At 39.1% G+C, this 26,450-nt stretch overlaps 1 protein-coding gene across 3 annotated transcripts in view; it reads left to right on the top strand.

Moving 5' to 3' along the window:
- The window catches only part of COL21A1 (collagen type XXI alpha 1 chain), a 245,398-nt gene that overhangs the window by 181,332 nt on the left and 37,616 nt on the right, over nucleotides 1-26,450 (top strand). For all 3 annotated transcript variants that reach the window (XM_069564079.1, XM_069564078.1, XM_069564080.1), the window contains one exon: nucleotides 8,820-8,873. In XM_069564079.1, coding sequence (XP_069420180.1) covers nucleotides 8,820-8,873 — 54 coding nt within the window. The remainder of the gene's footprint in view (nucleotides 1-8,819; nucleotides 8,874-26,450) is intronic.

The raw sequence follows: 26,450 nt of genomic DNA on the forward strand, positions 1-26,450 counted from the left end.
TTGTCTGATTAGACTGGAATTATTTCGGGGGTGGTGGAGCAGGATAACACAGAGGTGAGTGTCCTTCTCATTGCTGCTGCTAAGTCTTTTCAGTCATGTCCGACTCTGTGCGACCCCATAGACAGCAGCCCACCAGGCTCCCCCGTCCCTGGGATTCTCAAGGCAAGAACACTGGAGTGGGGTGCCATTTCCTTCTCCAATGCATGCAAGTGAAAAGTGAGAGTGAAGTCGCTCAGTTGTGTCCGACTCTTAGTGACCCCATGGACTGCAGCCCACCAGGCTTCTCCGCCCATGGGATTTTCCAGGCAAGAGTACTGGACTGGGGTGCCATTGCCTTCTCCGTCCTTCTCGTTATATCAGAGTAAATACCATCCACATGTCTGATCATTGGTATGTTAACCTTGATCCCTTGGTTATGGTGTTACAGTTTACCCTTGTACAACACTGGAGTTAAGGGCATAACCTTCCCCACAGTTGAAAATCCAAGTATAATTTATCATCTGCCCTTTGTGTTTGTGGTTCCTCTGTATCCATGAATGTGAATCTATGGATGATTCAACCAACCAGGAATCATGTGGCGCCATATATATATATATATAAAACTTGGCTAGCGTGTGAGCTGTATGCTAGTCAGTACATTCTTTGGCGTCACCCTTCTTTGTGATTGGAATGAAAACTGACTTTTCTCAGTCCTATGGCCACTGCTGAGTTTTCCAAATTTACTAGCATATTGAGTGCAGCACTTCAACAGCATCATCTTTTGGGATTTGAAGTAGCTCAGCTAGAATTCCTTCACCTCCTCTAGCTTTGTTTGTAATGATGCTTCCTAAGGTCCACTTGACTTCGCACTCCAGACTGTCTGGTTCTGAGTTCAGTTCAGTCGCTCAGTCGTGTCCGACTCTTTGCAACCCCATGAATCGCAGCAAGCCAGCCCTCCCTGTCCGTCACCAACTCCCGGAGTTCACTCAAACTCACGTCCATTGAATTGGTGATGCCATCCAGCCATCTCATCCTCTGTTGTCCCCTTTTCCTCCTACCCTCAATCCCTCCTAGCATCAGAGTCTTTTCCAATGAGTCAACTCTTCGCATGAGGTGGCCAAAGTACTGGAGTTTCAGCTTTAGCATCATTCCTTCCAATGAACACCCAGGGCTGATCTCCTTCAGAATGGACTGGTTGGATCTCCTTGCAGTCCAAGGGACTCTCAGGAGTCTTCTCTTCTAGGTCAGTGATTACAGCATCATGGTTATCTGCGCCATTAAGATATTTTTTGGTACAATTCTTCATGTATTCTTGCGACCTCTTCTTAATAGTTTCTTCTTCTGTTAGGTCCATACAGTTTCTGTCCTTTATTGAGCCCATCTTTGCATGAAATGTTTCCTTGTTATCTCTCATTTTCTTGAAGAGATCTCTAGTCTTTCCCATTCTATATTTTTCCTCTATTTCCTTGGATTTTTCACTAAAGAAGGACTTCTTGACTCTCCTTGCCCTTCTTTGGAACTCTGAATTCAGCTGGGCATATCTTTCCCTTTCTCCCTTGCCTTTCATTTCCCTTCTTTCTTCAGCTATTTGTGAAGCCTCCTCAGATAACCACTTTGCCTTCTTGCATTTAATTTTCTTGGGGATGATTTTAGTCACTGCCTGCTGTACAATGTTACAAACCTCCATCCATAGTTCCCCAGGCTTCTGTCTACCAGATCTAATCCCTCAAATATATTCATCACTTCCACTGTCTAATCACAAGTTATTTGACTTATAATATTGTAAATCAATTATATTTCAATAAATATAAATACATAGATGAGGGGAAATGACATGAATATGTAATTTTTAAAGCCAAAAAAAATTTTAAAGTGGCCCTTAAATGTACAGAGATGTTCAACTTCACTCATAATAAGAGAAATACAAATTGAAGCTATACCAAGGTACAATTACTCACCAGTTGACAAAAGTTCAAAAGCTTGAGTTAAAAATCCAATCTTCTTGTCAAGGCTGTGAGTAAACAGACAGTTTCATATATTGTTAGTATCCAGGCACACAGTACCACCCTTACAGGTGGTAATTGGGGCCAGAAGACTGGAAAGTGACCCCCACTTGCTGGTGCTCATGTATTTTTAATTCCTTACTTTTGAGTGTGCCTGGGACCTATGGCTTGCTCCTAACCAACAGGTGTCACTCCTGTAATGATGGTACGTTATGAGGGGCTCCATTTAGAGCCTACTTGCTCAATTCTGACAACAAAGTAAGTTAATGTGGACGTAGATACTTTTGCAGTCAGGCCTCTGGATGAGAACACAAACCAGCAGACCTCCCGGTTACCGCTTTGTAAGACCCTACTCAGAGAACTGGGCTTCCCAGGTGGCATTGGTGGTAAGGAACCCACCTGTCAATTCAGGAGACATTAAAGATGTGGGTTCAACCTCTGGGTCAGGAAGATCCTCTGGAGGAGGCCATGGCAACCCACTCCAGTGTTCTTGCCTGGAGACTCCCATGGACAGAGGAGCCTGATGGGCTACAGTCCACAGTGTCGCACAGAGTTGAACACGACTGCAGGGACTTAGCATTCATGCACACACACAGATAACTCAGTAAAGCCATGCCCAGACTTCTGGCCCCTAGTGACAATGAAATAATCAATGTGTTTTTTTTCCAAGCACTTAAAAAGTAATTCATTTTTCCTAAATTATAATGCCAAACCATAGCTGTCAAATAGAAAAATAACATATTATTTGAAAATAGTGTAGCCTGAAACAAATCATAATAGTTATTAGAGTAGCTAACTTTCCTGGATCTTCCCTCCTGTTTCTAGAGATGTTCAAGGTACTTTCACAAAGACTCTTATTTAATTTTCTTAAAAAGAAAAATCTATGAAGTTGAGTATATCAATATCATTTTGAAATTAAAATCAAATTAAGAGCAATTAAAGCATTTACCCCAAAGTGCACAGTCCTTTACATGGCGCAGCCTGAATTTCAGGCCTAGTTTGTGTGATTCCTTTATGCGTGATGTCTTCCAAATTTCTTGTCTGTTTATTTGGTTAGCCAGGAGGAGTTTACCCAGTCTTACATCTTTAATATATTCTCTGGCATACTAGAATTTTGTTTACATACTAAGAATAAACCATGGAATAAGATCAAAGGTAAATTATAGTGTTTAATAACAAAGTAAGGATCTTCTTCGAAATTAAATTATATTTGCATGGTCACACACCTTCCACCAGATTTTGAGGGCTGCAATGGCCACATACTAAATTACACCTCATGCTTTCATTTTTGTGGGTAAGTACCAAAGACCACCACATGAAAGGAAATACACATGCAATGCAAGTTTCACATCTCTGTTTTTGATTAAATTTGCTTTTTAAAAATAACTGGTTTGCTATAGAATAAATCATCTTTGACATTAGCTGCAGAGACTGGATTGAGGAATAATGTTTAGCATGACATTTTCTATTTATCTTATATCAGGAAGGAATTAATAATAGAATAGCAAAAAGATAAATTAGAGGTTGAGACATGTTACATGCCTTTTTTCCTACCAGCCAAACATATTGGTATATACCAGGATCTCCAGGTCATGAAAGGAATCAAGTGATGAAATTAAGTTCCAGATGCAGTACTGAATTTCATACACTAGTTGTATATAGCATTGGAAAATTTTATGGAAGATAACTAAGCAGAAATCCTCTTTTCGTCTCCCAATGAAACATTTTTAAAACAGTGAAGAGATCATTCCTGGGTCAAGATTACTGGCCATGATCTTGTCATAATTACCCTGCATAATCTTCCGACAGCATTTGCAATAGTTCTGTCCACAAATGCTCTATCCCATTTCCTTTTGCAAATAGCTGTATCCCATTTCATTTGCAAATAGCTCTGTCCACAAGTAACTCTATCCCGTTTCCATTATCTTCCCAAAATTTGACAATAAATCATCCATTTTGCCTACCTTGATGTGCTCTAGCAGTTGTACATATAGTCTTATATTATGTCCAGTGCAATTCTAAGCATTCTGGGTGATTAAAAACTCCTATAGGATGTGTTTCTATCCTTTAAAGAATGTGAAAGCCAGGAAACCAGTGCCTACATAAATGAGACACTTGCTGAACAATCTGGCCATTATAAAACTCAGTACCAAGTACAAAGCCAGACAAAGCCATTGTGGTTCACCAGGGATGGTTGGGTGAGTGCAGAAAGGGTGTAGAGTCTCTTCCATGAGATCTGGGTTAGAACCAGTGTGGTTCTCAAAGTGTGGTTGCAAGGCCAGCAGTATCAGCACCTGTTGAATTAGAAACTCTGGAGTGGGGTCCACCATCTGCAGTTTATCTAACGCTCCAGATGATTCTAATGCAGCTAGAGTTGGAGAATCTCTGCTATACATTATAAAGAGTAGATGTTTTATTCATATGATTCTGTATCCTTCTGATTATCACTCTTAACAAGAAGTACAAAGAATAAGAAGAAATTAAATTTTCAAGTAATTGTGGAACTTCATTACTGATATATGTTGTTGATGGTGACTTTTTTAAAAAATACCTCTTAATCAGAGTAACATATTAAGATGGAGTTAATGATCAAAGTAATAAAAGGGGAGGTCCTTACCAACCAAAGTGGTCATGTAATCCCAGATTAGTTGTTCTCACTGTTGGGCAAACCTGTATGCAAGACAAGAAGCAACAGTTAGAACCAGACATGAAACAATGGACTGGTTCAAAATTGGGAAAGGAGTATGTCAAGGCTATATGTTGTTACCCTGCTTATTTAACTTATTTGCAGAGCACATCATGCAAAATGATAGGCTGGATGAATCATAAGCTGGAATCAAGATTGCTGGGAGAAATATCAACCTCAGATATGCAGATGACACTACTGTTATGGGAGAAGATGAACCAAACAGCCTTTTGATGAAGGTGAAAGAAGAGAGTGAAAAGCTGTCTTAAAACTCAACATTCAAAAAACTAAGATCATGGCATCTGATCCCATCACTTCATGGCAAATAAATGGCAAAAAAGTGTAAACAGTGACAGATTTTATTTTCTTGGGCTCCAAAATCACTGCGGATGGTAACTGCAGCCAGGAAATTAAAAGATGCTTGCTCCTTGGAAGAAAAGCGCTAAAAAGCAGAGATAGTACTTTGCCAACAAAGGTCCATCTAGTCAAATCTATGGTTTTTCCAGCAGTCATGTAAGGATGCAAGAGTTGGATTATAAAGATGGTTGAGCACTGAGGAATTCATGCTTTTAAACTGTGGTGCTGGAGAAGACTCTTGAGTGTCTCTTTGACTGCAAGAAGATCAAACCAGTTAATTCTAAAGGAAATCAATCCTGAATATTCATTAGAAGGACTGATGCTGAAGCTGAAGCTCCAATACTTTGGCCACCTGATGGGAAGAGCCTACTCTTTGGAAAAGATCCTGATGCTGCGAAAGATTGAAGGCAGGAGGAGCAGGGATGACAGAGGACGAGATGATTGAATGGCATCATTGACTCAGTGAATATGTTGTTGTTGCTGTTCACACAGTTATCTCTGATTCTTTGCGACCCCATGGACTGCAGCACACCAGGCTTCCCTGTCCTTCACCATCTCCCAGAGTTTGCTCAGACTCGTGTCCATTGAGTCAGTGATGCCATCCAACCATCTCATTCTCTGTTGTCACCTTCCCCTCCTGCCTTCAATTTTTACCTGCATCAGGGTCTTTTCCATTGAGTTGACTCTTTCTATCAGGTGGCCAATGTATTGGAGTGTCAGCTTCTCTGGGAGATGGTGAACTACAGGGAAACCTGGTGTACTACAGTCCATGGGGTTGCAAAAAGTTGGACATGACTGAGCAACTGAACAACAACTGATGGACAACTCTCCTGCCCCCTTTAATTCATATACAGATGATCTAAACTATGGATTTGCTTCAGTATGACAATCACATATGATAATACCTGGAAGTGGTGGAAGTTAAGTTACCTAATGACTCAAAAGTCTGCCATGGTTCTTAAATCATCAGAATTAGCTGTTCACATAAATTGCTGGGCCCCACCATCCAGAATTTCTGACTCACTGGGTTTGTAGCAGGGCCTGAAATTTTGCATTTTGGAGAAGTTCCCCAGTGCTGTGAAGCTGATCTGGCTTGAGTAGGGACCAACCTTGAGAACCACTGACATGGGTGGTTCCTCCTGACATGATCATATTGGGTCCTGATGCTCAACTTTTACAAAATCAATACTCACAAATGTTGGTGGAGAGGAAAGTCATGTTTAATCAGAATGCCAGCTCTCTAGGGAGAAGGTGAACTTGTGTCTCCCAAAAACATCTCCGAAGATTCTGCTCAGCCATGTTGATGTATGGCAAAACCAATATAGTATTCTAAAGTAAAATAAAGTTAAAAAAAAAAAAAGAAGAAGTAGGAAGTAATATCAGTTAATCATTGGGATGGGGGTCAGAGTCCTTTCTATCCCCTCTGCATGCCAGCTTGAGTGCAGGCTTGTCGACTCCTCATAATCTTTCTTTATATCTTGTCTGGTCCCCACAGTTTGTTTGGAAGGTTACTGAACCAGAAGCTGGGGAAGGTATCTGATCATCTGTCAAATGCTTATTCTTCACTTCTATTATACTTCTTTCATCTCCAGAAAGACTCAAAAAGTTAGGCAAAATATTGTGTGATCCAAAGATCTGAAAAGTGTGTCAGAACTGGAGATAAGTCGAACACAGAGTTCCTGGTTTAAGGTTAGCGTCAAGACAAAGGGACATCTTGCTGAGAGCTCTTTCCTGCATAGAGCTTTTTTCCTGCCCAAAGCTGCAGTACTGATCCTTGTCAGTACTTGCCATAGTTATTTTCGTCCTTGTCAGTACTTGCCTTGTGTCAGAACTTGCCATAGTTATTTTCTCTAATTTTTCAGGCTTTTGAACTTGTAGCTTTTGTGAATCTCACAGCCATTTTTGTTTCTCTTTGGTATTTTTAGAAACTTTTCTGTAGAACTGTTGGGTCAGTAGGACCTCCCTGACCTCTAGTTTGGTTAATTTACAGGAAAACATTATCTTTTGCCCCCTTCTATTCTCAACTGTCATCTAGTGTTTGTAAATAAAACTGGAACAGATGAAATATTTGGCTTTAGTTGGTATTTCACTGTGCTAATGAAATGTAAGAATTCATAAAAGTGGGAGAAGCAGTGTTTATATAATGTGATATGGTTGGATTTTTTTCTAAGGGTGATTGTTTTAGCCAAGTGTTATTGGGTCTTCTTTCTGTGGTTCATTTTTTACAATCTGGGGAGTTCATTAGGATATGGAACTATAGAAAATGGTATTGACACGTGCTTTAATACATGTATTCTGAGACTTCCCCCCCACCCAACCTTTTAAACTTACCTGGACTCAGATATGTGAGTTATTTACAAGAAAAATATTTTCATTTTGGTTTTACTTTCTCTTTTGCTTTCATGTCCAGTGAAATGCACTCTCTGGTACAATTCACGTGTGGCATAATTGTTTGCAGAGAACTTCGCTTGTTAAGATATAATACTTTCCCAAACAGACATACAACCTCATGGCTCTTTATGACCAATAGGTTTTAAGAAGCCTAAAACATCTATTTCAAGGGACTTTTCCCAACTGCCCTATATTTTTGTCCAGACAGTTTTATGGCCATATTGATCTGTGGATATTATACCTTTTAGGATTAAATTCAGCTAATACTTATTTTTTTGGTAAGCATGTCATGATATGTTTTTACATGCTAGCAATAGATTCATTTGGGAAAAACTTATAGCATGCCAGAAAGTGGATGTAAAATAAGGTGCATAAATAATTTGAGCAGAATAATTTAAAGATATATAACTGAAAACTATTATAATTTTAACAGCTACCTAAAATACACATTTATATGTTTATTTTAAACTAATACCAGATTAAAGTGCTGAATAATTTCAAGTAATAACCTATAGAAACTACATTCTTAATGAAAGCTTTGTTTTGATTTTAAAATGCAACTCTTGAGAGGTAAGGTCACATATCCAACAGGGTGATCAATTTTAAAGTAAAAGTAAAACTATGAAAAGGACTGATATAAATATAAGTCACATGTACTTTGAAGACAGAATCATCCTGTTCTCATAAGGATGAGTATACAGGTATCCCAGTTATCTTATAACTACTCAGTTATCTTCTGTCATGTATAGGCTTGATGTTTATACAGTCACCTTATGGATTTCAGAATGAGTTATTTGATGTCAGGGAAAGTTGACATCAATAGTCCAGACAACAAGGACCTATTGTATAGCACAAGGAACTATATTCAATATCTTGTAATAAACTATAATGGAAAAAACCTCAAAAACTATATGTATATATACATATACATATATATATGTATATATATGCCTGCATATGTACGTGTGACTGAATCACTTTGCTGTACACCTGAAACTAATATAGCATTGTAAATTAACTATACTTGAAATTTTTTAAAATGAGGAAAGAAATCCAGAGGTAATTTTAGTTGTTTGTCTCTAATGTGCTTTAGCATATATATGCTGTGTGCTTAGCTTCTCAGTCGTGTCCAACTCTTGGCGACCCCAGGGACTGTAGCCTGCCAGTCTACTCTGTCCATGGGGATTCTCCAGGCCAGAATACTGGAGTGGGTTGTCATGCCCTCTTCCAGAGGATCTTCCCAACCCAGGGATCGAACCCAGGTCTCCCGCATTGCAGGTGGATTCTTTACCAACGGAGCCCCTGGGGAAGCTGGCAATGTTGCATATATGTAATGTTGCATATTACTATTTTAGTGAGCATACCCGCAAATGGCATTCTCTGTTTCTTTTTATCATTAAAAGGGAGAAGCAGGACCTCCAGGTGCTCCGGGGCAGGATGGATCTCGAGGAGAACCTGTGAGTAACTTCTGGATTCAGTTCTAAAGGATGATGTTCTTCATCTGTCATGAAATCCTTTGACTATTTAAGTTTGCCTCTTCTCCTCCCAGATGTGCACGAACTGTGGAATGCTGTAAAGTATTAAAATAGTCAACCTTCTTTTACAAACTGGGTAAGGTTTTGCTAACAGGAAATTTATGCACTGATTGAATCTATCACAAAAATGACAAGCAGGTGCTTGACATGACAAGGAATCATGGCAGTGGATAGTGAAGGTATTTAGGTTTAACCTCTCCTCCTAAACCAGCAAATAGAAAGCTGGGAGTTACAGAGTGGGACTTCATCCCCTCCTCTGCCCCGTGCCATCAGTTCAGAGAAGGCAAGGAAAGATCACTTAATCCTTTTTCTCTAACTCCTCTGTCCTTCCTGCTGACTGGTGGGAAGAAAGCAAGGTTTGCTGCACCAGGAGATGTACTCTGTTGGGAAAGCAATTAGAAGATTAAATATCTAAAGTTTGCCCATGTTGTCTGGATATAATTCTTCTGGTCTGTATTCTCTTCCAATTAAGAATGTATATCAGTATGTTTTTCTGTTGTTTTGCCAGTCACTGAAACTTTGGTTTTTAGAAATATATCCCACGAAGATTGATCTTTACCAAAGATCAGATATTTGTGTGTGTGTGTGTGAAAAAGCTTTGAAAAACAGGGGAAAAATTGTATTAGGTTTTGTGATGCAAAGAAATGAAGACTCCTCTGTTGTGTGTGATGCTGGTTTTAAGTATTTGTGATGAAGATTTTTGGCCCCACTAAAAGGAATGTGTTCACTTTATTTGTTCTATAAATGTGGCAGCCAAGAAAATTAGTAGTGCTTAAGTAGGAAGGACAGAGAGCTTATATAAATTCTTTAAAGCTAATTAAACACAGCTTGTAGAAGCAGGATGGTGATTCATCCCTGCAGACATTGATAAATGTGAGCACTAACTCTTGGAACTAAAATTGAGGATAAAGGATGTATTTTACTGGGAAATGATGATCTTGCTTTAAAGTACAACTGCATGCACAGGCCTGTTCTTTGAAACTTAAAGGCTGGTACTGATCAATCCTAAGAGTACTTTATTTATTTATTTATTTATTTTTAAATTTATTTATTTTAATTGGAGGCTATTTACTTTATAATATTGTATTGGTTTTGCCATACATTGACATGAATCTGCCACGGGTGTACGTGTGTTCCTCATCCTGAACCCCCCCTCCCACCTCCCTCCCCATCCCATCCCTCTGGGTTATCCCAGTGCACCAGCCCCAAGCACCCTGTATCATGCATTGAACCTGGACTGGCGATTCATTTCACATAAGAGTACTTTAGTCCTAAGGGTAATTTACTTTCTGAGTGGCAAATGATTCTCAGTTAACTTCAATCCAGGTAACAAACTCAGTTCTACCACTTGCTGGATTTATTAGCATTGGTTTCAACTGTATATCACTGTGTTTAAGAATTATAATCTTTTAGTCATTCATTCAATAAGCATCTACTGTCTGCTTTGTGCCAGACATTATATTAATTGAGGAGAAAATGAAGATGAATTTGTCATGGTCATGCCCTCAAGGAGTCAGATGTACCAATAGACAAAAACATCGTATAAAATGTTCTGGAGTGAGACATGAGGTGGGGATGGAGGAGGCTTGCAAAGTTGGCAGAGATGTATATGATGCTAAATAGGACGTCATTGAAAAGGATACATTCTTATTTTAATAACCATTTATTGAGATATGATTCAAATACTACTGTATAAAATTTATCTATTTAAAGAGTAAACAAGATGCTTTCTTGGCCAAATTCTGGAGGAGGAATAAGAGCTGTCTAGTTGTTTGGCCTCCTAAGGCAGCAACCTGTAACATGTTCCAAAACACGAGAAAACTGACATCAGTTGACCGCTTAGAACAGACGGAGGGGATGTGATAGAACTAATGAATGAGGGTGTAGGGGTAGGCAGAGGCCAAAGCAAAACGTGTCTTGTATGTCTGTGCTATTTGGACTTGAATCTGAGCGTTGTCAGCGTCATTCAAGTGTTCTAAGGAGGGAAGCAAGGTGTTCAGTGACATTTTAGGAATGTCACTCCCACAGCAGAATGAGAATGGGAGGTGGAGGGCAGAGCATGCAGGAGGCCAGCTGAGCCCAACAGCCCCACCTCCCTCTGAAGCAGGGACATTCAGAGTTGGGAAGGGGAGAGGGCGTCTAATTTGAAATGAACTAAGAAAGCAACAACAATGCCCAGAGGTCAACTGGATGTGAGCAATATGAAAAAGGATGTCTCTCAAAGTCTTACCCCACATCTGGAGGCACAGGAAGACCAAGCAGAGAACAGGAACTAGAGTCAAGAAGGATTTATTTCAGCTGGGGAGGTGATCCTATGATAGTTTCAAATGGGACAGTAGCAAAGTCATTTAAAGAAGAGCCCCATGATTTGCATAATTAGCATAGATATAGAAAATGGGGACTAATGTAGTTCCAATAAGAAAAAGTAGGTCAATTCAAGACAGTTTAAGAAGAATTTCTATGAATCTACTAGGTAGATTTCAAGAGTTTCTAAGAATCTACTAGGTATAGTAGATTGAAAAGTGTTCCCCGCCAGGGTATCAGATCTTAATAACTAAAACATGTAAATGTTATTGTATCTGAAAACAGGGTCTTTGCAGGTGTGATTAAATTAAGGATCTTTAATGTGGGCTATCCTGGCTTGTCTGAAGGGAAGCAAATCTAATCAGTCAAGAGCAGAACTGAAGTTTCTGAAGGGAGAGTGATATTGGAGTGATGGGGCTGCAAACCAAGGGATGCAGGCAAGCAGGCAGAAAAGGCAAGGGATGGATTCTCCCCTGGAGCCTCTGGGGGAGTGCAGACTTCTGGCCTCTAGAGCTGTGAGAAAATAGCATTATGTTGCTTTAAGCTACCAAGTTTGTGGTAAATTTTTACAGCAGTCATGGGAGATGAATACACTAGTCTAATCTTTAACCATCATTTATGTAACAAATCTATGTAAAAAGCCCATAGTGATACACACCAAACTGTTCATAGCACATGTATTGATTAAAAATATTTGGGTTCAAAGCAAATAGATAAACAGGTTTAAATGACAGTTTGGTTAAAAGTGAAGCTCTTCAATCATTAGAATTTTCTGATTCATGAATTTTGTGAACTTCTCATGTGTTTTGCAAAACTTCTTTTGTCCACTTCATATTTTTCGACATTTTTGCTTTGTTTAGTAACTTTCATCCCATCTGTCTGCTCTGTACTATTCATCATATTGCAAAATTGGAATAACTTAATTGTCATATACATTATTGTATATGTAAACCATAGTATAAAAATATAATATTCTAGTTTACATAAAATATAATGGCTTCCCCGGTAGCTTGGTCTGTCTGCCCTCTGATACCCTCTCGCAACACCTGCTGTCTTACTTGGGTTTCTCTTAGCTTGGATGTGGGTTATCACTTCACGGCTGCTCCAGCAAAGCGCAGCTGCTGCTCCTTACCTTGGACGAGGGGTATCTCCTCATGGCCACCCCTCCTGACCTTGAACGTGGAGTAGCTCCTCTCAGCCCTTCTGCGCCTGCACAGTTGCTGCTCCTTGGACGTGGGGTTGCTGCTCTTGGCTGCTGCCCCTGATTCAGGCATGGAGTGTCTAACTCAGTGAAACTAAGACATGCCGTGTGGGGCCACCCAAGACAGACGGGTCATGGTGGAGAGGTCTGACAGAATGTGGTCCACTGGAGAAGGGCATGGCAAACCGTTTCAGTATTCTTGCCTTGAGAACCCCACGAACAGTATGAAAAGGCAAAATGATAGGATACTGAAAGAGGAACTCCCCGGGTTGGTAGGTGCCCAATATGCTACTGGAGATCAGTGGAGAAATAACTCCAGAAAGAATGAAGGGATGGAGCCAAAGCAAAAACAATACCCAGTAGTGGACGTGAACAGTGATAGACGTAAGGTCTGATGCTGTAAAGAGCAACATTGCATAGCAACCTGGAACGTTAGGTCCATGAATCAAGGCAAATTGGAAGTGGTCAAACAGGAGATGGCAAGAGTGAGCGTTGATATTCTAGGAATCAGCGAACTTAAATGGACTGGAATGGGTGAATTTAACTCAGATGACCATTGTATCTACTACTGTGGGCAGGAATCCCTTGGAAGAAATGGAGGAGCCATCATGGTCAACAAAAGAGTCCAAAATGAAGTACTTGGATGCAGTCTCAAAAATCACAGAATGATCTCTGTTCATTTCCAAGGCAAACCATTCAATATCACAGTAATCCAAGCTTATGCTCCAACCAGTAATGCTGAAGAAGCTGAAGTTGAATGGTTCTATGAAGACCTACAAGACCTTTTAGAACTAACACCCAAAGAAGATGTCCTTTTCATTATAGGGCACTAGAATGCAAAAGTAGGAAGGCAAGAGATTCCTGGAGTAATAGGCAAATTTGGCCTTGGAGTACAGAATGAAGCAGGGCAAAGGCTAATAGAGTTTCACCAAGAGAACACACTGATCATAGCAAACACCCTCTTCCAACAACACAAGAGAAAACTCTGTACATGGACATCACCAGATGGTCAATATTTAAATCAGATTGATTATATTCTTTGCAGCCAAAGATGGAGAAGGTCTATACAGTCAGCGAAAACAAGACCAGGAGCTGACTGTGGCTCAGATCATTAACTCATTATTGCCAAATTCAGACTTAAATGGAAGAAAGTAGGGAAAACCACTAGACCATTCAGGTATGACCTAAATCAAATCCCTTATGATTATACAGTGGAAGTGAGAGATAGATTTAAGGGACTAGATCTGATAGACAGAGTGCCTGAAGAACTATGGATGGAGGTTCATGACATTGTACAGGAGACAGGGATCAAGACCATCCCCAAGAAAAAGAAATGCAAAAAGACAAAATGGTTGTCTGAGGAGGCCTTACCAATAGCTATGAAAAGATGAGAAGTGAAAAGCAAAGGAAAAAAGGATACATTCCCATTTGAATGCAGAATAGCATTCTCCTAAGAATAGCAAGGAGAGATAAGAAAGCCTTCCTCGGCAATCAATGCAAAGAGATAGAGGAAAACAACAGAATGGGAAAGATTAGAGATCTCTTCAAGAAAATTAGAGATGCCAAGGGAACATTTCATGCAAAGATGGGCTCGATAAAGGACAGAAATGGTATGGACCTAACAGAAGCAGAAGATATTAAGAAGAGGTGGCAAGAATACACAGAAGAACTGTACAAAAAAGATGTTCATGACCCAGATAATCACAATGGTATGATCACTCACCTAGAGCCAGACATCCTGGAATGTGAAGTCAAGTGGGCCTTAGAAAGCATCATTACAAACAAAGCTAGTGGAGGTGATGGAATTCCAGTTGAGCTATTTCAAATCCCAAAAGATGATGCTGTGAAAGTGCTGCACTCAATATGCCAGAAAATTTGGAAATATCAGCAGTGGCCACAGGACTGGAAAAGGTCAATTTTCATTCCAATCCCAAAGAAAGGCAATGCCAAAGAATGCTGAAAGTACTGCACAGTTGCACTCATCTCACACTCTAATAAAGTAATGCTCAAAATTCTCCAAGCCAGGCTTCAGCAATATGTGAACCGTGAACTTCCAGATGTTCAAACTGTATTTTGAAAAGGCAGAGGAACCAGCGATCAAATTGCCAGCATCCTCTGGATCATTCAAAAAGCAAGAGAGTTCCAGAAAAACATCTATTTCTGCTTTATTGATTATGCCAAAGCCTTTTGCTGTGTGGATCACAATAAACTGTGGAAAATTCTGAAAGAGGTGGGAATACCAGACCACCTGACCTGCCTCTTGAGAAACCTATATGCAGGTCAGGAAGCAACAGTTAGAACTGGACATGGAACAACACACTGGTTACAAATAGGAAAAGGAGTATGTCAAGGTTGTATGTTGTCACCCTGCTTATTTAACTTCTATGCAGAGTACATCATGAGAAATGCTTGGCTGGAAGAAGCACAAGCTGGAATCAAGATTGCTGGGAGAAATATTGATAACCTCAGATATGCAGATGACACCACCCTTATGGCAGAAAGTGAAGAGGAACTAAAAAGCCTCTTGATGAAAGTGAAAGAGGCTTAAAGAGTTGGCTTAAAGTTCAACATTCAGAAAATGAAGATCGTGGCATCTGGTCCCATCACTTCATGGGAAATAGATGGGGAAACAGTGGAAACAGTGTCAGACATTATTTTGGGGGGCTCCAAAATGTAGCCATGAAATTAAAAGATGCTTACTCCTTGGAAGGAAAGTTATGACCAACCTAGATAGCATATACAAAAGCAGAGACATTACTTTGCCAACAAAGGTCTGTCTAGTCAAGGCTATGATTTTTCCAGTGGCCATGTATGAATATGAGAGTTGGACTATAAAGAAAGCTGAGCGTCGAAGAATTGATGCTTTTGAACTGTGGTGTTGGAGAAGACTCTTGTGAGTCCCTTGGACTGCAAGGAGGTCCAGTCAGTCCATCCTCAAGGAGATCAGTCCTGGGTATTCACTGGAAGGACTGATGCTAAAGCTGAAACTCCAATACTTTGGCCACCTCATGTGAAGAGTTGACTCATTGGAAAAGCACCTCCTGGTGCTGGGAGGGATTGGGGGCAGGTGGAGAAGGGGATGACAGAGGATGAGATAGCTGGATGGCATCATCTCGATGGACATGAGTTTCAGTAGACTCTGGGCGTTGGTGATAGACAGATAGGGCTGGCGTACTGTGATTCATGGGGTTGCAAAGAGTCAGACACTACTGAGCGACTGAACTGAACTGAACTGGTAGCTCAGCTGGTAAAGAATCTTCTTGCAATGCAGGAGACCCCAATTCGATTCCTAGGTTGGGGTGGTCCCCTGGAGAAGGTAAGGATACACACTCAAGTATTCCTGGGCTTTCCTGGTGGCTTAGCTGGTAAAGAATCTGCTTACAATGTGGGAGACCTGGGTTTGATCCTTGAGTTGGAAAGATCCCTTGGAATATAATAAAGTCTGATACTTTATTATGTAGGGAAACTATAGTATAAAAATATAATATTCTATGTTTATAGAAAATATCATACTCTCTGAATACGTATGCATAAGGACAGGGAGGCCTGGCGTGCTGCAATTCATGGGATCAGAGTTGGACACGACTGAGCGACTGAACTGAACTGGACTGAAGGAAGAATCTACATGATAAAAGTTTGGTTTAATCATGTTTTGGTTACTTTGCTTATTTTTCCTCCCCAGTTTGCATTTTGGTGCCTGCTTTTTGCTTGTCTGTGTTTTATTTTCTCCTGTCAACATGATATGGTTTTTGTAATACATTATAAAAATATAAGGCCTGGCTTTTGTGTATTTTGCAGTGTTTCTTTGTTTCTCAAACATATAAGTTTGTCAGGTTGTATTTCCATCTTTGTGCCAAGGAATGGCACAAAATCAAGATTGCTTCAAGGAATTCTCAGTTACTGGAAATGTGTTTTCTTAACTTCTTACTAAATCACTCTGAATTTACCTTGTGCAGTTAGGTGGGTGGGGAGACAGGGCAGTAAGGGAACAGCATCATGCCAAATTTACTTGTAGTTGCCACAATAACTGCGCACATTCTTTTTTGACCAAATTGGCTTTTAGGCCTATTATCATGTCAGTCAGCTACTTGGCTTTTGCTGGGAGTTGGTGACCAAGTTACCTGAACTGTCATCATTTCCCCTACTGTTCATCATAGCTGTTTTGTGCTGGTTGGAGCCCAGCAATGTCTTGTGTTTATCGTAGCTTTTCTTTCTCAAGTGTCTGATCCATCACATCCTTAGTTCTGTGATCACCAGCCCACCCACTGTGTACAGGGTGCAATGGCTCTTGGTGAAGACTTGCAGGCAGTACTTGGATTCCACTCTTCGAGCTAAGATCTCTGGAGCCCCACAAGGATGAAAGAAAGGATGCCACACTTCCTGGATCTATGGAGGTTAGCACATCTTTCTTTGTTAAGTCATTTTATTTTACACACACTTGCCGTATCATTTTTCCAGAGATGCAGATGTGGGGATTATTGTATTGTATTTGAGGACATTGACTCATAGAGACTTTTGCTTCATTTCCTCATACCTTTTGAATTCTTGCTAAACCACATCTTATGCTTCTCTTTGTAGTGTGTGTTAACTGCTGAGGTGGTCCGAGTTATCATTTACTTAAGAAACAAGTAGGTTTTTTGTTTCATCACCTTTTCTGTGGTGCGACTATTTGGCATGCCATTTTATGCACAGAGGTCAGGGGCAGAAAATCCTTGAGGGAAGTTAATGTTGAATTGCTATGGTTGTTTTCCACATGAAATAATCCACTTTATCATATACTAGCAATGTCGACGTGTCTTTATTTACTCACTTGGCTTAATTTTTTACTTAAGAAAGGTAAGAGGAAACAAAAACCCAGCTAGTTTTGATATTGCTCTTATTTGATTTCCAATTGTATGGCAAGCTTTTTAAACTCGGTACATATTTGTAAGATTTTTTTTCCCCCCCCACTCCCCTTTCAGGAACCAGGAGTGGCACTTCCTTGGTATGTGTTGAGTGAAACAACCTTTTAAACCTGATATCTGCTGTTAAGAATTTCACAAGGCACTTAGGGTGAAGCCAACTCACATTTAACAACTGAGAACATTTTGAAAATTCAATTGTCTTTATTATTGTAATAGTGCTAGTTCCAGAGTTTATGTTTTAAAAGCTGATTGAGAATAACTCTTAGAGTGCATTTTGAATTAAAACACACAAATATCCCATTGGTCTACAGGTGTTAATACACTTGTAACCAGTATATGCCACTTTTTGGTCTCCCAAAGAATGATGTTTGGCATTGTCATGACTGCAAAAATATCCTTTAATCTTAAAAGCAAACGTTGGCCTGTTATCTACAAATTAGTTCATCAACTTATGAATATGTTTCTTTCCTATTACAAATGATTCCACTGATATCGTAAAATCTGACCACCATCGAAGAACTTTATAAAACAACACTGTGGATTTTAAATTTAGAAGCTCTGTGAATTACGGTACTGATTACGTTTCTTACTGATGTTTTGAAGAAATCTTTTAAAATCATTGTTAGACTGTTAGTAAGCATTTAAGAATTCTTTACTTGAATCTTCTTCTTGATTCATTTCTTTAATTTGAAAGAGGCCTTATCGAATCCTGAAATGACAAGATGAATAAATTCAGTTGAACGTGTGAAAGGATGCATGATTTATTCTCAGAATAGGTGACAAGTTCTTTGAGTCGATAGAATGTCTTTGTTGCTTCCAGGGGGCTCTGTTTCTGCTGGTGTGGGGATTGATGACACCCATCTCTGCTTTGAAGAGAGTGGTTGAAAGGAAAATGACACTACAATTGGTATACGATATTGAGTCTAGATTTTCAGGCTGATAAGATTTGGCTTTAACATTATCTTCTGCAGTCATAATGGGACCAAGGGAGGTTTTGTATACTTTCATTAAAAACTTTTGCTATGAGGTCCTTATATGATACCCTTGAATTAGTCCAAATAAGTTCTTTTTTCAAGGCATGAAAATACATAATTAACAAAACAGTGTTGTTCAAGATAAAGGCATATTTTATTGTAATTCTCAGTTCATGATCTATCTAGATGGGTATGTTAGAAGAAGAAATAAGGAAATTTCACATTCTTTCTACTTTCATAAGTGTGGTAGCTATTTTTTTTTGTATGAGCTGATGAATGCATCTTTTGGTAACTAGATCATTTCATTTTAAAGATCTCTTTCTTGGTTTCTATTTTTTAAAAAAGATTTCAAAATGCTTGAGTGTGTATCACACTGAAAACTGAATCAAATGTTTTGATGCCTTGAGAGTTGACACCAGAGTATCATTGATGTTTTAGGTATGTTTAAGGGAGGTGAAAACACAGATGGGGAATTTCTGAAAAAGCACTTGAAAATTTTTGCTTATATCAAAATACATTTGCTTGTATCAAAATATATTTTTGCTTATATCAAAAATACATTTTTATTTTTGAGAATCAGAAAAGAAGCTAATAATTAGTTAACTGATTGCTAATAGTTCTAGGTACTTAGTTTATAAAATGACTTTTGTAATTTTTAATACTGGACTAAAGGGTTCCATTGTTTGAAATAGAAGTAGTTTAGTTGTAGTTCGGTGTGTTTCTCGGTCTTGATTTTATAAACTAAGTACCTAGAACTATTGGCAATCAGTTAATTATTAGCTTCTTACCTGATTTTGATCTTGCTTCATTAAAAGATTATGGCTTTGAAATGCTTTTGGCAAAGATTTACACTTTGGAAGTTGTAGAAAAAAAGGTATGTTTTAACAAAAGATTAATCATGAGTAGACTAGTATTTATTAATACATTCCAGAAGTCTTGTACTACTCTAATGGTTCACAATTAATCTAATCAAATGAAAATGATCAACACAAGATATTAGAATATGCTTTTATTTTAGTAATTTAATTTTAACAAGTTGTTTGACTTTTTCAATAAAAATATTTCTTGAAAATAAAGTATAAAGAGTAATTTATAAAGTAAAATTCAAATTAAACTAGAGTAAAGGAATTACATAATGATTTATTTGTTCTAAGAACTATGAATAATTTTTGTTGTGATACAATATTCTTCCTTTCTGCTGTCTATGGAAAAAGAAGATGCTTTATTGATGGATTTAGGTGAAATATGAAGAACTTCTGAACAATATATATCAAAACTGGATTAAAACCACTAGTAGAGAGCTTTAGGGGCTTCCTAGGTGGCGCAGTGATAAAGAATCCACCTGCCAATGCAGGAGACGCAGGAGATGTGGGTTTGATCCCTGGATCAGGAAGATCCCCTGGAGGAGGAAATGGCAACCTACTACAGTATTCTTGCCTGAGAAATCCCACTGACAGAGGAGACAGGCAGGCTACAGTCCATATGGTGGCAAAGAGTCGGACAAGACTGGGCAACTGAGCATACACAGAGAGCTTTAAAACTGCTGAAAGCTCTTATTAAGATGGGTAGTTAGGTGCAGATATTTGCTGAGCAATCATGGAAAGTACAATACTGTACCAAGTGGTTTTATTTGGAACATTTATTCCTTAGTTAGGAAAACAGAAAATTCACTCAAGAAACATATGTTGTACAGAAGAATGTATCAAAATCCTACTGTGGATTAAGACTGTTCAGTTCACTTCAGTTTAGTTGCTCAGTCATGTCGGACTCTTTGCGATCCCATGAATTGCAGCACTCAAGGCCCCCCTGTCCATCACCAACTCCCGAAGCCCTCCCAAACCCATGTCCATCACGTCAGTGATGCCATCCAACCATCTCATCCTCTGTCGTCCCCTTCTCGTCCTGCCCTCAATCTTTCCCAGCATCAGGGTCTTTTCCAATGAGTCAGCTCTTCGCATCACGTGGCCAAAGACTGTTGAAAGCCATTCAAGACAGGTGAAGTTAATCATGAAAGGGAGAGTATGAAGATTTTTTTTTCTTTTTGATGAAAGGTTAAAGACTGGTGAGAGAATGATCTACAGTAGTTTTTAATCAGAGAGGCATATGAAAATTCAATTGGTAGAACCTCATAAATCAGAAATACTCGAACACAAATAATTTTCAGAAGAGTTGTTTCTTAATTTCATGGCTGCAGTCAGTGTCCACAGTGATTTGGGGGCCCAAGAAAATGAAATCTGTCACTGTTTCCATTTTTTCCTCATCTATTTGCCATGAAGTGAGGGGACCAGATGCCATAATCTTAGTTTTCTGAATGTTGAATTTTAAGTCAGCTTTTTCACTCTCCTCTTTCAGCTTCAAGAGGCTCTTTAGTTCCTTTTCACTTTCTGCCATTAGAATGGTGTCATCTCCATATATGATGTTATTGATATTTCTCCTGGCAATCTTGATTCCAGCTTGAGCTTCATTCAGCCTGGCATTTCACATGATATACTCTGTATATAAATTAAATAAGCAGAGTGACACTATAATTTGGAACCAGTCCGTTGTTTCATATCTAGTTCTAACTGTTGCTTCTTGACTGACATACAAGTTTCTCAGGAGGCAGGTAAGGTGGTCTGATATTCCCATCTCTTGAAGAATTTTCCGCACAGTTAAAGGCTTTAACATAATCAATGAAGCAGATGTTTTTCTGGAATTTCCTTGCTTTGTCTATGATCCAGTGGATGTTGACAATTTGATCTCTGGTTCCTGACTTTACTGAATTTAGCTTATACATCTGGAAGTTCTCAGTTCATGTACTGTTGAAGCCTAGTTTGAGGGATTTTGAGCATTACCTTGCTAATGTGAAATGAGTGCAATTGTGTGGTAGTTTGAACATTCTTTGGCATTGTTCTTCTTCGGGATTGAAATGAAAACTGACCTTTTCCAGGCCTGTGGCCACTACTCAATTTTCCAAGTTTGCTGACATATTGAGTGCAGCACTATAAGAGCATCATCTTTTAGGATTTGAAAGAGCTCAGCTGGAATTCCATCACCTCCACTAGCTTTGTTGATTGTGAGAATTCCTAAGGCTCACTTGACCTCACACTCCAGGATGTCTGGCTCTAGGTGAGGTATCACATTATCGTGGTTATCCAGGTCAATAAGACCTTTTTTGTACAGTTCTTCTGTGTATTCTTATGTATTTTTCCTTTCAGTTCCATTAAGTTCATTCACTCAGTTGTGTCCGTCTCTTTGTGACCCCATAGACTGCAACACACCAGGCCTCCCTGTCCATCACCAACTCCCAGAGTTTACTCAAACTCATGTTGATTGAGTTGGCGATGCCATCCAACCATCTCATCCTCTGTTGTCCCCTTCTCCTTCTGCCCTCAATCTTTCCCAGCATCAAGGTTTTTTCCAATGAGTCAGTTCTTCGCATCAAGCAGCCAAAGTATTGGAGTTTCAGCTTCAGCATCAGTCCTTCCAATGAATATTCAGGACTGATTTCCTTTAGGACGGACTGTTTGGACCTTCTTGCTGTACTCCAGATCAACTGTACTCCATGAAAAAAAAAATTAAATGTGTGAGAACACTAAAAAAGAAAAATGACAATAAACACATGAAAGCACATTCAACATCATTAGTCGTTCAGTTCAGTTCAGTTCAGTCGCTCAGTCGTGTCCGGCCTCCCTGTCCATCACCAACTCCCAGAGTTCACTCAGACTCACGTCTATCGAGTTTGTGATGCCATCCAGCCATCTCATCCTTGGTTGTCCCCTTCTCCTCCTGCCTCCAATCCCTCCCAGCATCAGAGTCTTTTCCAATGAGTCAACTCTTTGCATGAGGTGGTCAAAGTACTGAGTTTCAGCTTTATCATCATTCCTTCCAAAGAAATCCCAGGGCTGACCTCCTTCAGAATGGACTGGTTGTATCTCCTTGTAGTCCAAGGGACTCTCAAGAGTCTTCTCCAACACTACAGTTCAAAAGTATCAATTATTTGGTGCTCAGCCTTCTTCACAGTCCAACTCTCACATCCATACATGACTACTGGAAAAACCGTAGCCTTAACTAGATGGACCTTAGTCGGCCAAGTAATGTCTCTGCTTTTGAATATACTATCTAGGTTGGTCATAGCTTTTCTTCCAAGGAGTAAGCATCTTTTAATTTCACGGCTGCAGTCACCATCTGCAGTGATTTTGGAGCCCTCCAAAATAAAGTCAGCCACTGTTTCCACTGTTTCCCCATCTATTTCCCATGAAGTGATGGGACCGGATCCCATGATCTTCATTTTCTGTATGTTGAGGGAAATAAAAATCAGAACCACAATGAGATATTACTTCACACCCAATGAGATGGATGCTTATAATAAGAAAGACAGACAATAATAAGCATTGGTGAAGATTTGGAGAAATCAGAGTCCTAATAAATTGCTGGTACAGAAACAAATATATATATAAATTATATATATATAAAATGGTACAGCCATTGAGAAATCAGATTGGCGGTTCCTTAAGTGGTTAAACTCAGAGTTATTTTATGAGCTAGGAACTCCATTCCTAGGTGTATACCGAAGATACATGGGCATACTGAAAGCCTACATCCACACAAAACTTGTGTACAAGTGTTCATGGTAGTGTTATCCATAATAACCAAAAAGTGGGAACAACCCAAATGCCTGTCAACTAATGAAATGATAAGCAAAATGGAGTATTTCCATGCAATGGAATATTATTGAGTCATGTTATGGACTAAATATTTTGTTTCCTGCCCACCCAAATTCATATGTGAAGCTGTTACTCCAGTGTGATGATTTTTCCATTAGTGACTGTTAATTAATCAACCATCTCATTATGTTTAAATAGGAAAAATGGAGATATGCATTGTATGCACTGGTTAAATGTAATAGTATACACAATATTTCAAAAATATTATTATAATTAAAACACATTAGTGAAAGTTGCTCAGTCATGTCTGACTGTGATCCCATGGACTGTAGCCCACCAGGCTCCTCTATCCATGAAATTCTCCAGGCAAGAATATTGGAATGCATTGCCATTTCCTTCCCAACCCAAGGGTTGAACCTAAGTCTCCTGCATTGCAGGTGGACTCTTTATCATCTGAGCCACCAGGGAAGTCCATAAGATACATAGAAGATAGCAAATTTAATACAATTTTCAAATAAGTGGGGTTTTTTAAACCATATAAATTAACTAAGGTTAAACATTCATTTGTGTTGTTCATCAAACTAGCTTCACCTTGATTTAGTGTTTTAAAATATTTTTTTGTTTGGTGACTTCCAGCATATGTGAAATTGCAAAAAAAAAAAAAAAAAAAAAAGAAATACAATTTTCAGATTTTTCTGAAAAAAAAAAAAAAATGACGTACAATTTTTACTTAGCCACTGAGTCAGCTAAAAAGATCTTGGAAAAATTCATTTCCTATTTTCTCCTTAGTGAGAAATTTGCCACAATTTGTGTTCCATGGAACCAAAAGTGTAGCCTGTACTTTATAGGTTTTCAGAGGGTCAGAGCTCACTTTAGAACAATTCTGGTATGATTTAGGAGCTTTATCTTTAAAGTGGAATTGTTCTTAGTTTTACGTACATCTACAGGCATCTATTCCTTTTACTAGGTACTGTACTTCACATGCATGATCACTTTTGGCTCACTTATGTCAACGGATAGGTTACTTTCCCAGATTTGGGGGTTCAGGGAAGTTACATGACTTTCCTGTGATATGGCAGTACAGTTTCTGCCCCTCGATCTCTCAGTCCTCTTCCTTGCATCCTCTGGGTTATTGGGTGTATTATTTCAATTTGATAAGATTTTTCTTTTTTTTTTTTCTTGTCTTGAAAAACAATACTTTAACAACAGCAAAATTCATTAGAACATCTTCTTGGATTAAAAAAACAGAATACTGGGATTAACATATACACACTGCTATATAATAGCTAACTAACAAGGACCTGCTGTATAACACAGAGAACTGTACTCAAAACTCTGTAATAACCTATATGGAAAATAATTTGAAACAGAATGGATATATGTATATGTATAACTAAAGAATCTGAAACAGAATGGATGTTACATGTATAACTTACAAATAGCTGAGGAAAGAAGAGAAGTGAAAGGCCAAGGAGAAAAGGAAAGATATATCCTTAGAATGCAGAGTTCCAAAGAAAGTAAGGAGAGATAAGAAAGATTTCCCAAGTGATCAGTACAAAGAAATGGAGGAAAACAATAGAATGGGAAAGACTAGAGATCTCTTAAAAAAAAAAAAGAGATATTCATGCAAAGATGGGCACTTATAATAAAGGATAGAAACAGTATGGACCTATCAGAAGCAAAAGATAATAAGAAGAGGTAGCAGGAATACACAGAAAAACTATACAGAAAAGATCTTAATGACCCAGATAACCACAGTGGTGTGATCACTCACCTACAGCCAGATATCCTGGAATGTGAAGTCAAGTGGGCCTTAGGAAGCATCACTACAAACAAAACTAAGGAGGTGATGGAATTCCAGCTGAGCTATGTCAAATCCTAAAAGATGATGCTGTGAAAGTGTTGCACTCAATATGCCAGCAAATTTGGAAAACCCAGCAGTGGCCACAGGACTGGAAAAGGTCAGTTTTCATTCCAATCCCAAAGAAAGGCAATGCCAAAGAATGCTCAAACTACCACACAATTGCACTCATCTCACATGCTAGCAAAGAATGCTCAAAATTCTCGAAGCCAGGCTTCAACAGTACGATAACTGAGAACTTCTAGATGTTCCAGCTGGATTTAGAAAAGGCAGAGGAACCAGAGACCAAATTGCCAACATCTGTTGGATCATTGAAAAAGCAAGAGAATTCCAGATAAACATCTACTTCTGATTCATTGATGCTAGAGCCATTGACTGTGGATCACAACAAACTGTGGAAAATTCTTAAAGAGATGGAAATACCAGACCACCTGACCTGCCTCTTGAGAAATCTATATGCAGGTCAAGAAGCAACAGCTTGAACCAGATGTGGAACAGTAGACTGATTCCAAATCAGGAAAGGAGTACATCAAGGCTGTATATTGTCACCCTGCTTATTTAACTTCTATGCAGAGTACATCATGTGAAATTCTAGGCTGGATGAATCACAAGCTGGAATCAAGATTGCTGGGAGAAAAATCAATAACCTCAGATATGCAGATGACATCCCCCCCCCCATGGCAGAAAATGAAGAGGAACTAAAGAGCCTCTTGATGAAAGTGAAAGAGGAGAGTGAAAAAGCTGACTTAATACTTAACATTCAGAAAACTAAGATCATGGCATCTGGTCCCATCACTTCATGGCAAATAGAAAGGTAAACTATGGAAACATTGTCAGACTTTATTTTTTGGGGGGCTCCAAAATCACTGCAGATGGTGAGTGTAGCCATGAAATTAAAATATGCTTGTTCCTTGGAAGAAAAGCAATGACCATCCTAGACAGCATATTAAAAAGCAGAGACATTACTTTGCCAACAAAGGTCCATCTAGTCAAAGCTATGATTTTTCCAGTAGTCATATGGATGTGACAGTTGGACCATAAAGAAAGCTGAGTGCCAAAGAATTGATACTTTTGAACTGTGGTGTTGGAGAAGACTCTGGAGAGTCTCTTGGCCTGCAAGGAAATCAAATCTGTCCATTCTAAAAGAAATCAACCCTGAATATTAATTGGAAAGACTGATTTTGAAGCTGAAATTCCAGTACTTTTGCCACATGATGCAAAGAGCTCACTCGTTAGAAAAGACCCTGATATGGGAAAGATTGAAGGCAAGAGGAGAACGGGACGACAGAGGATGAGATGGTTGGATCGCACCACCAATTCAATGGACATGAGTTTGAGGAAGCTCTGGGAGACGCTGAAAGACAGAGATGCCTGGCGTGCTGCAATCCATGGGGTCAGAGTCAGACACGACTGAGCGACTGACCACCACCACCAAATAACTGAATCACTAGCTGTACACTTGAAACTAATGCAACATTGTAAATCAACTACATGTCAATAAAAATTTTAAAAGAAAAAGAGAAAATGGAGAGGTGACTTTAGGTGCAAAAGAAAAATGCAGGTAACATGAACTAACTTTCCATGGGCTCTCCTGGAGAGTCTTCCTATG

Source organism: Ovis canadensis, chromosome 20, assembly GCF_042477335.2.
Source record: "Ovis canadensis isolate MfBH-ARS-UI-01 breed Bighorn chromosome 20, ARS-UI_OviCan_v2, whole genome shotgun sequence".
NCBI classification, from domain to species: domain Eukaryota; kingdom Metazoa; phylum Chordata; class Mammalia; order Artiodactyla; family Bovidae; genus Ovis; species Ovis canadensis.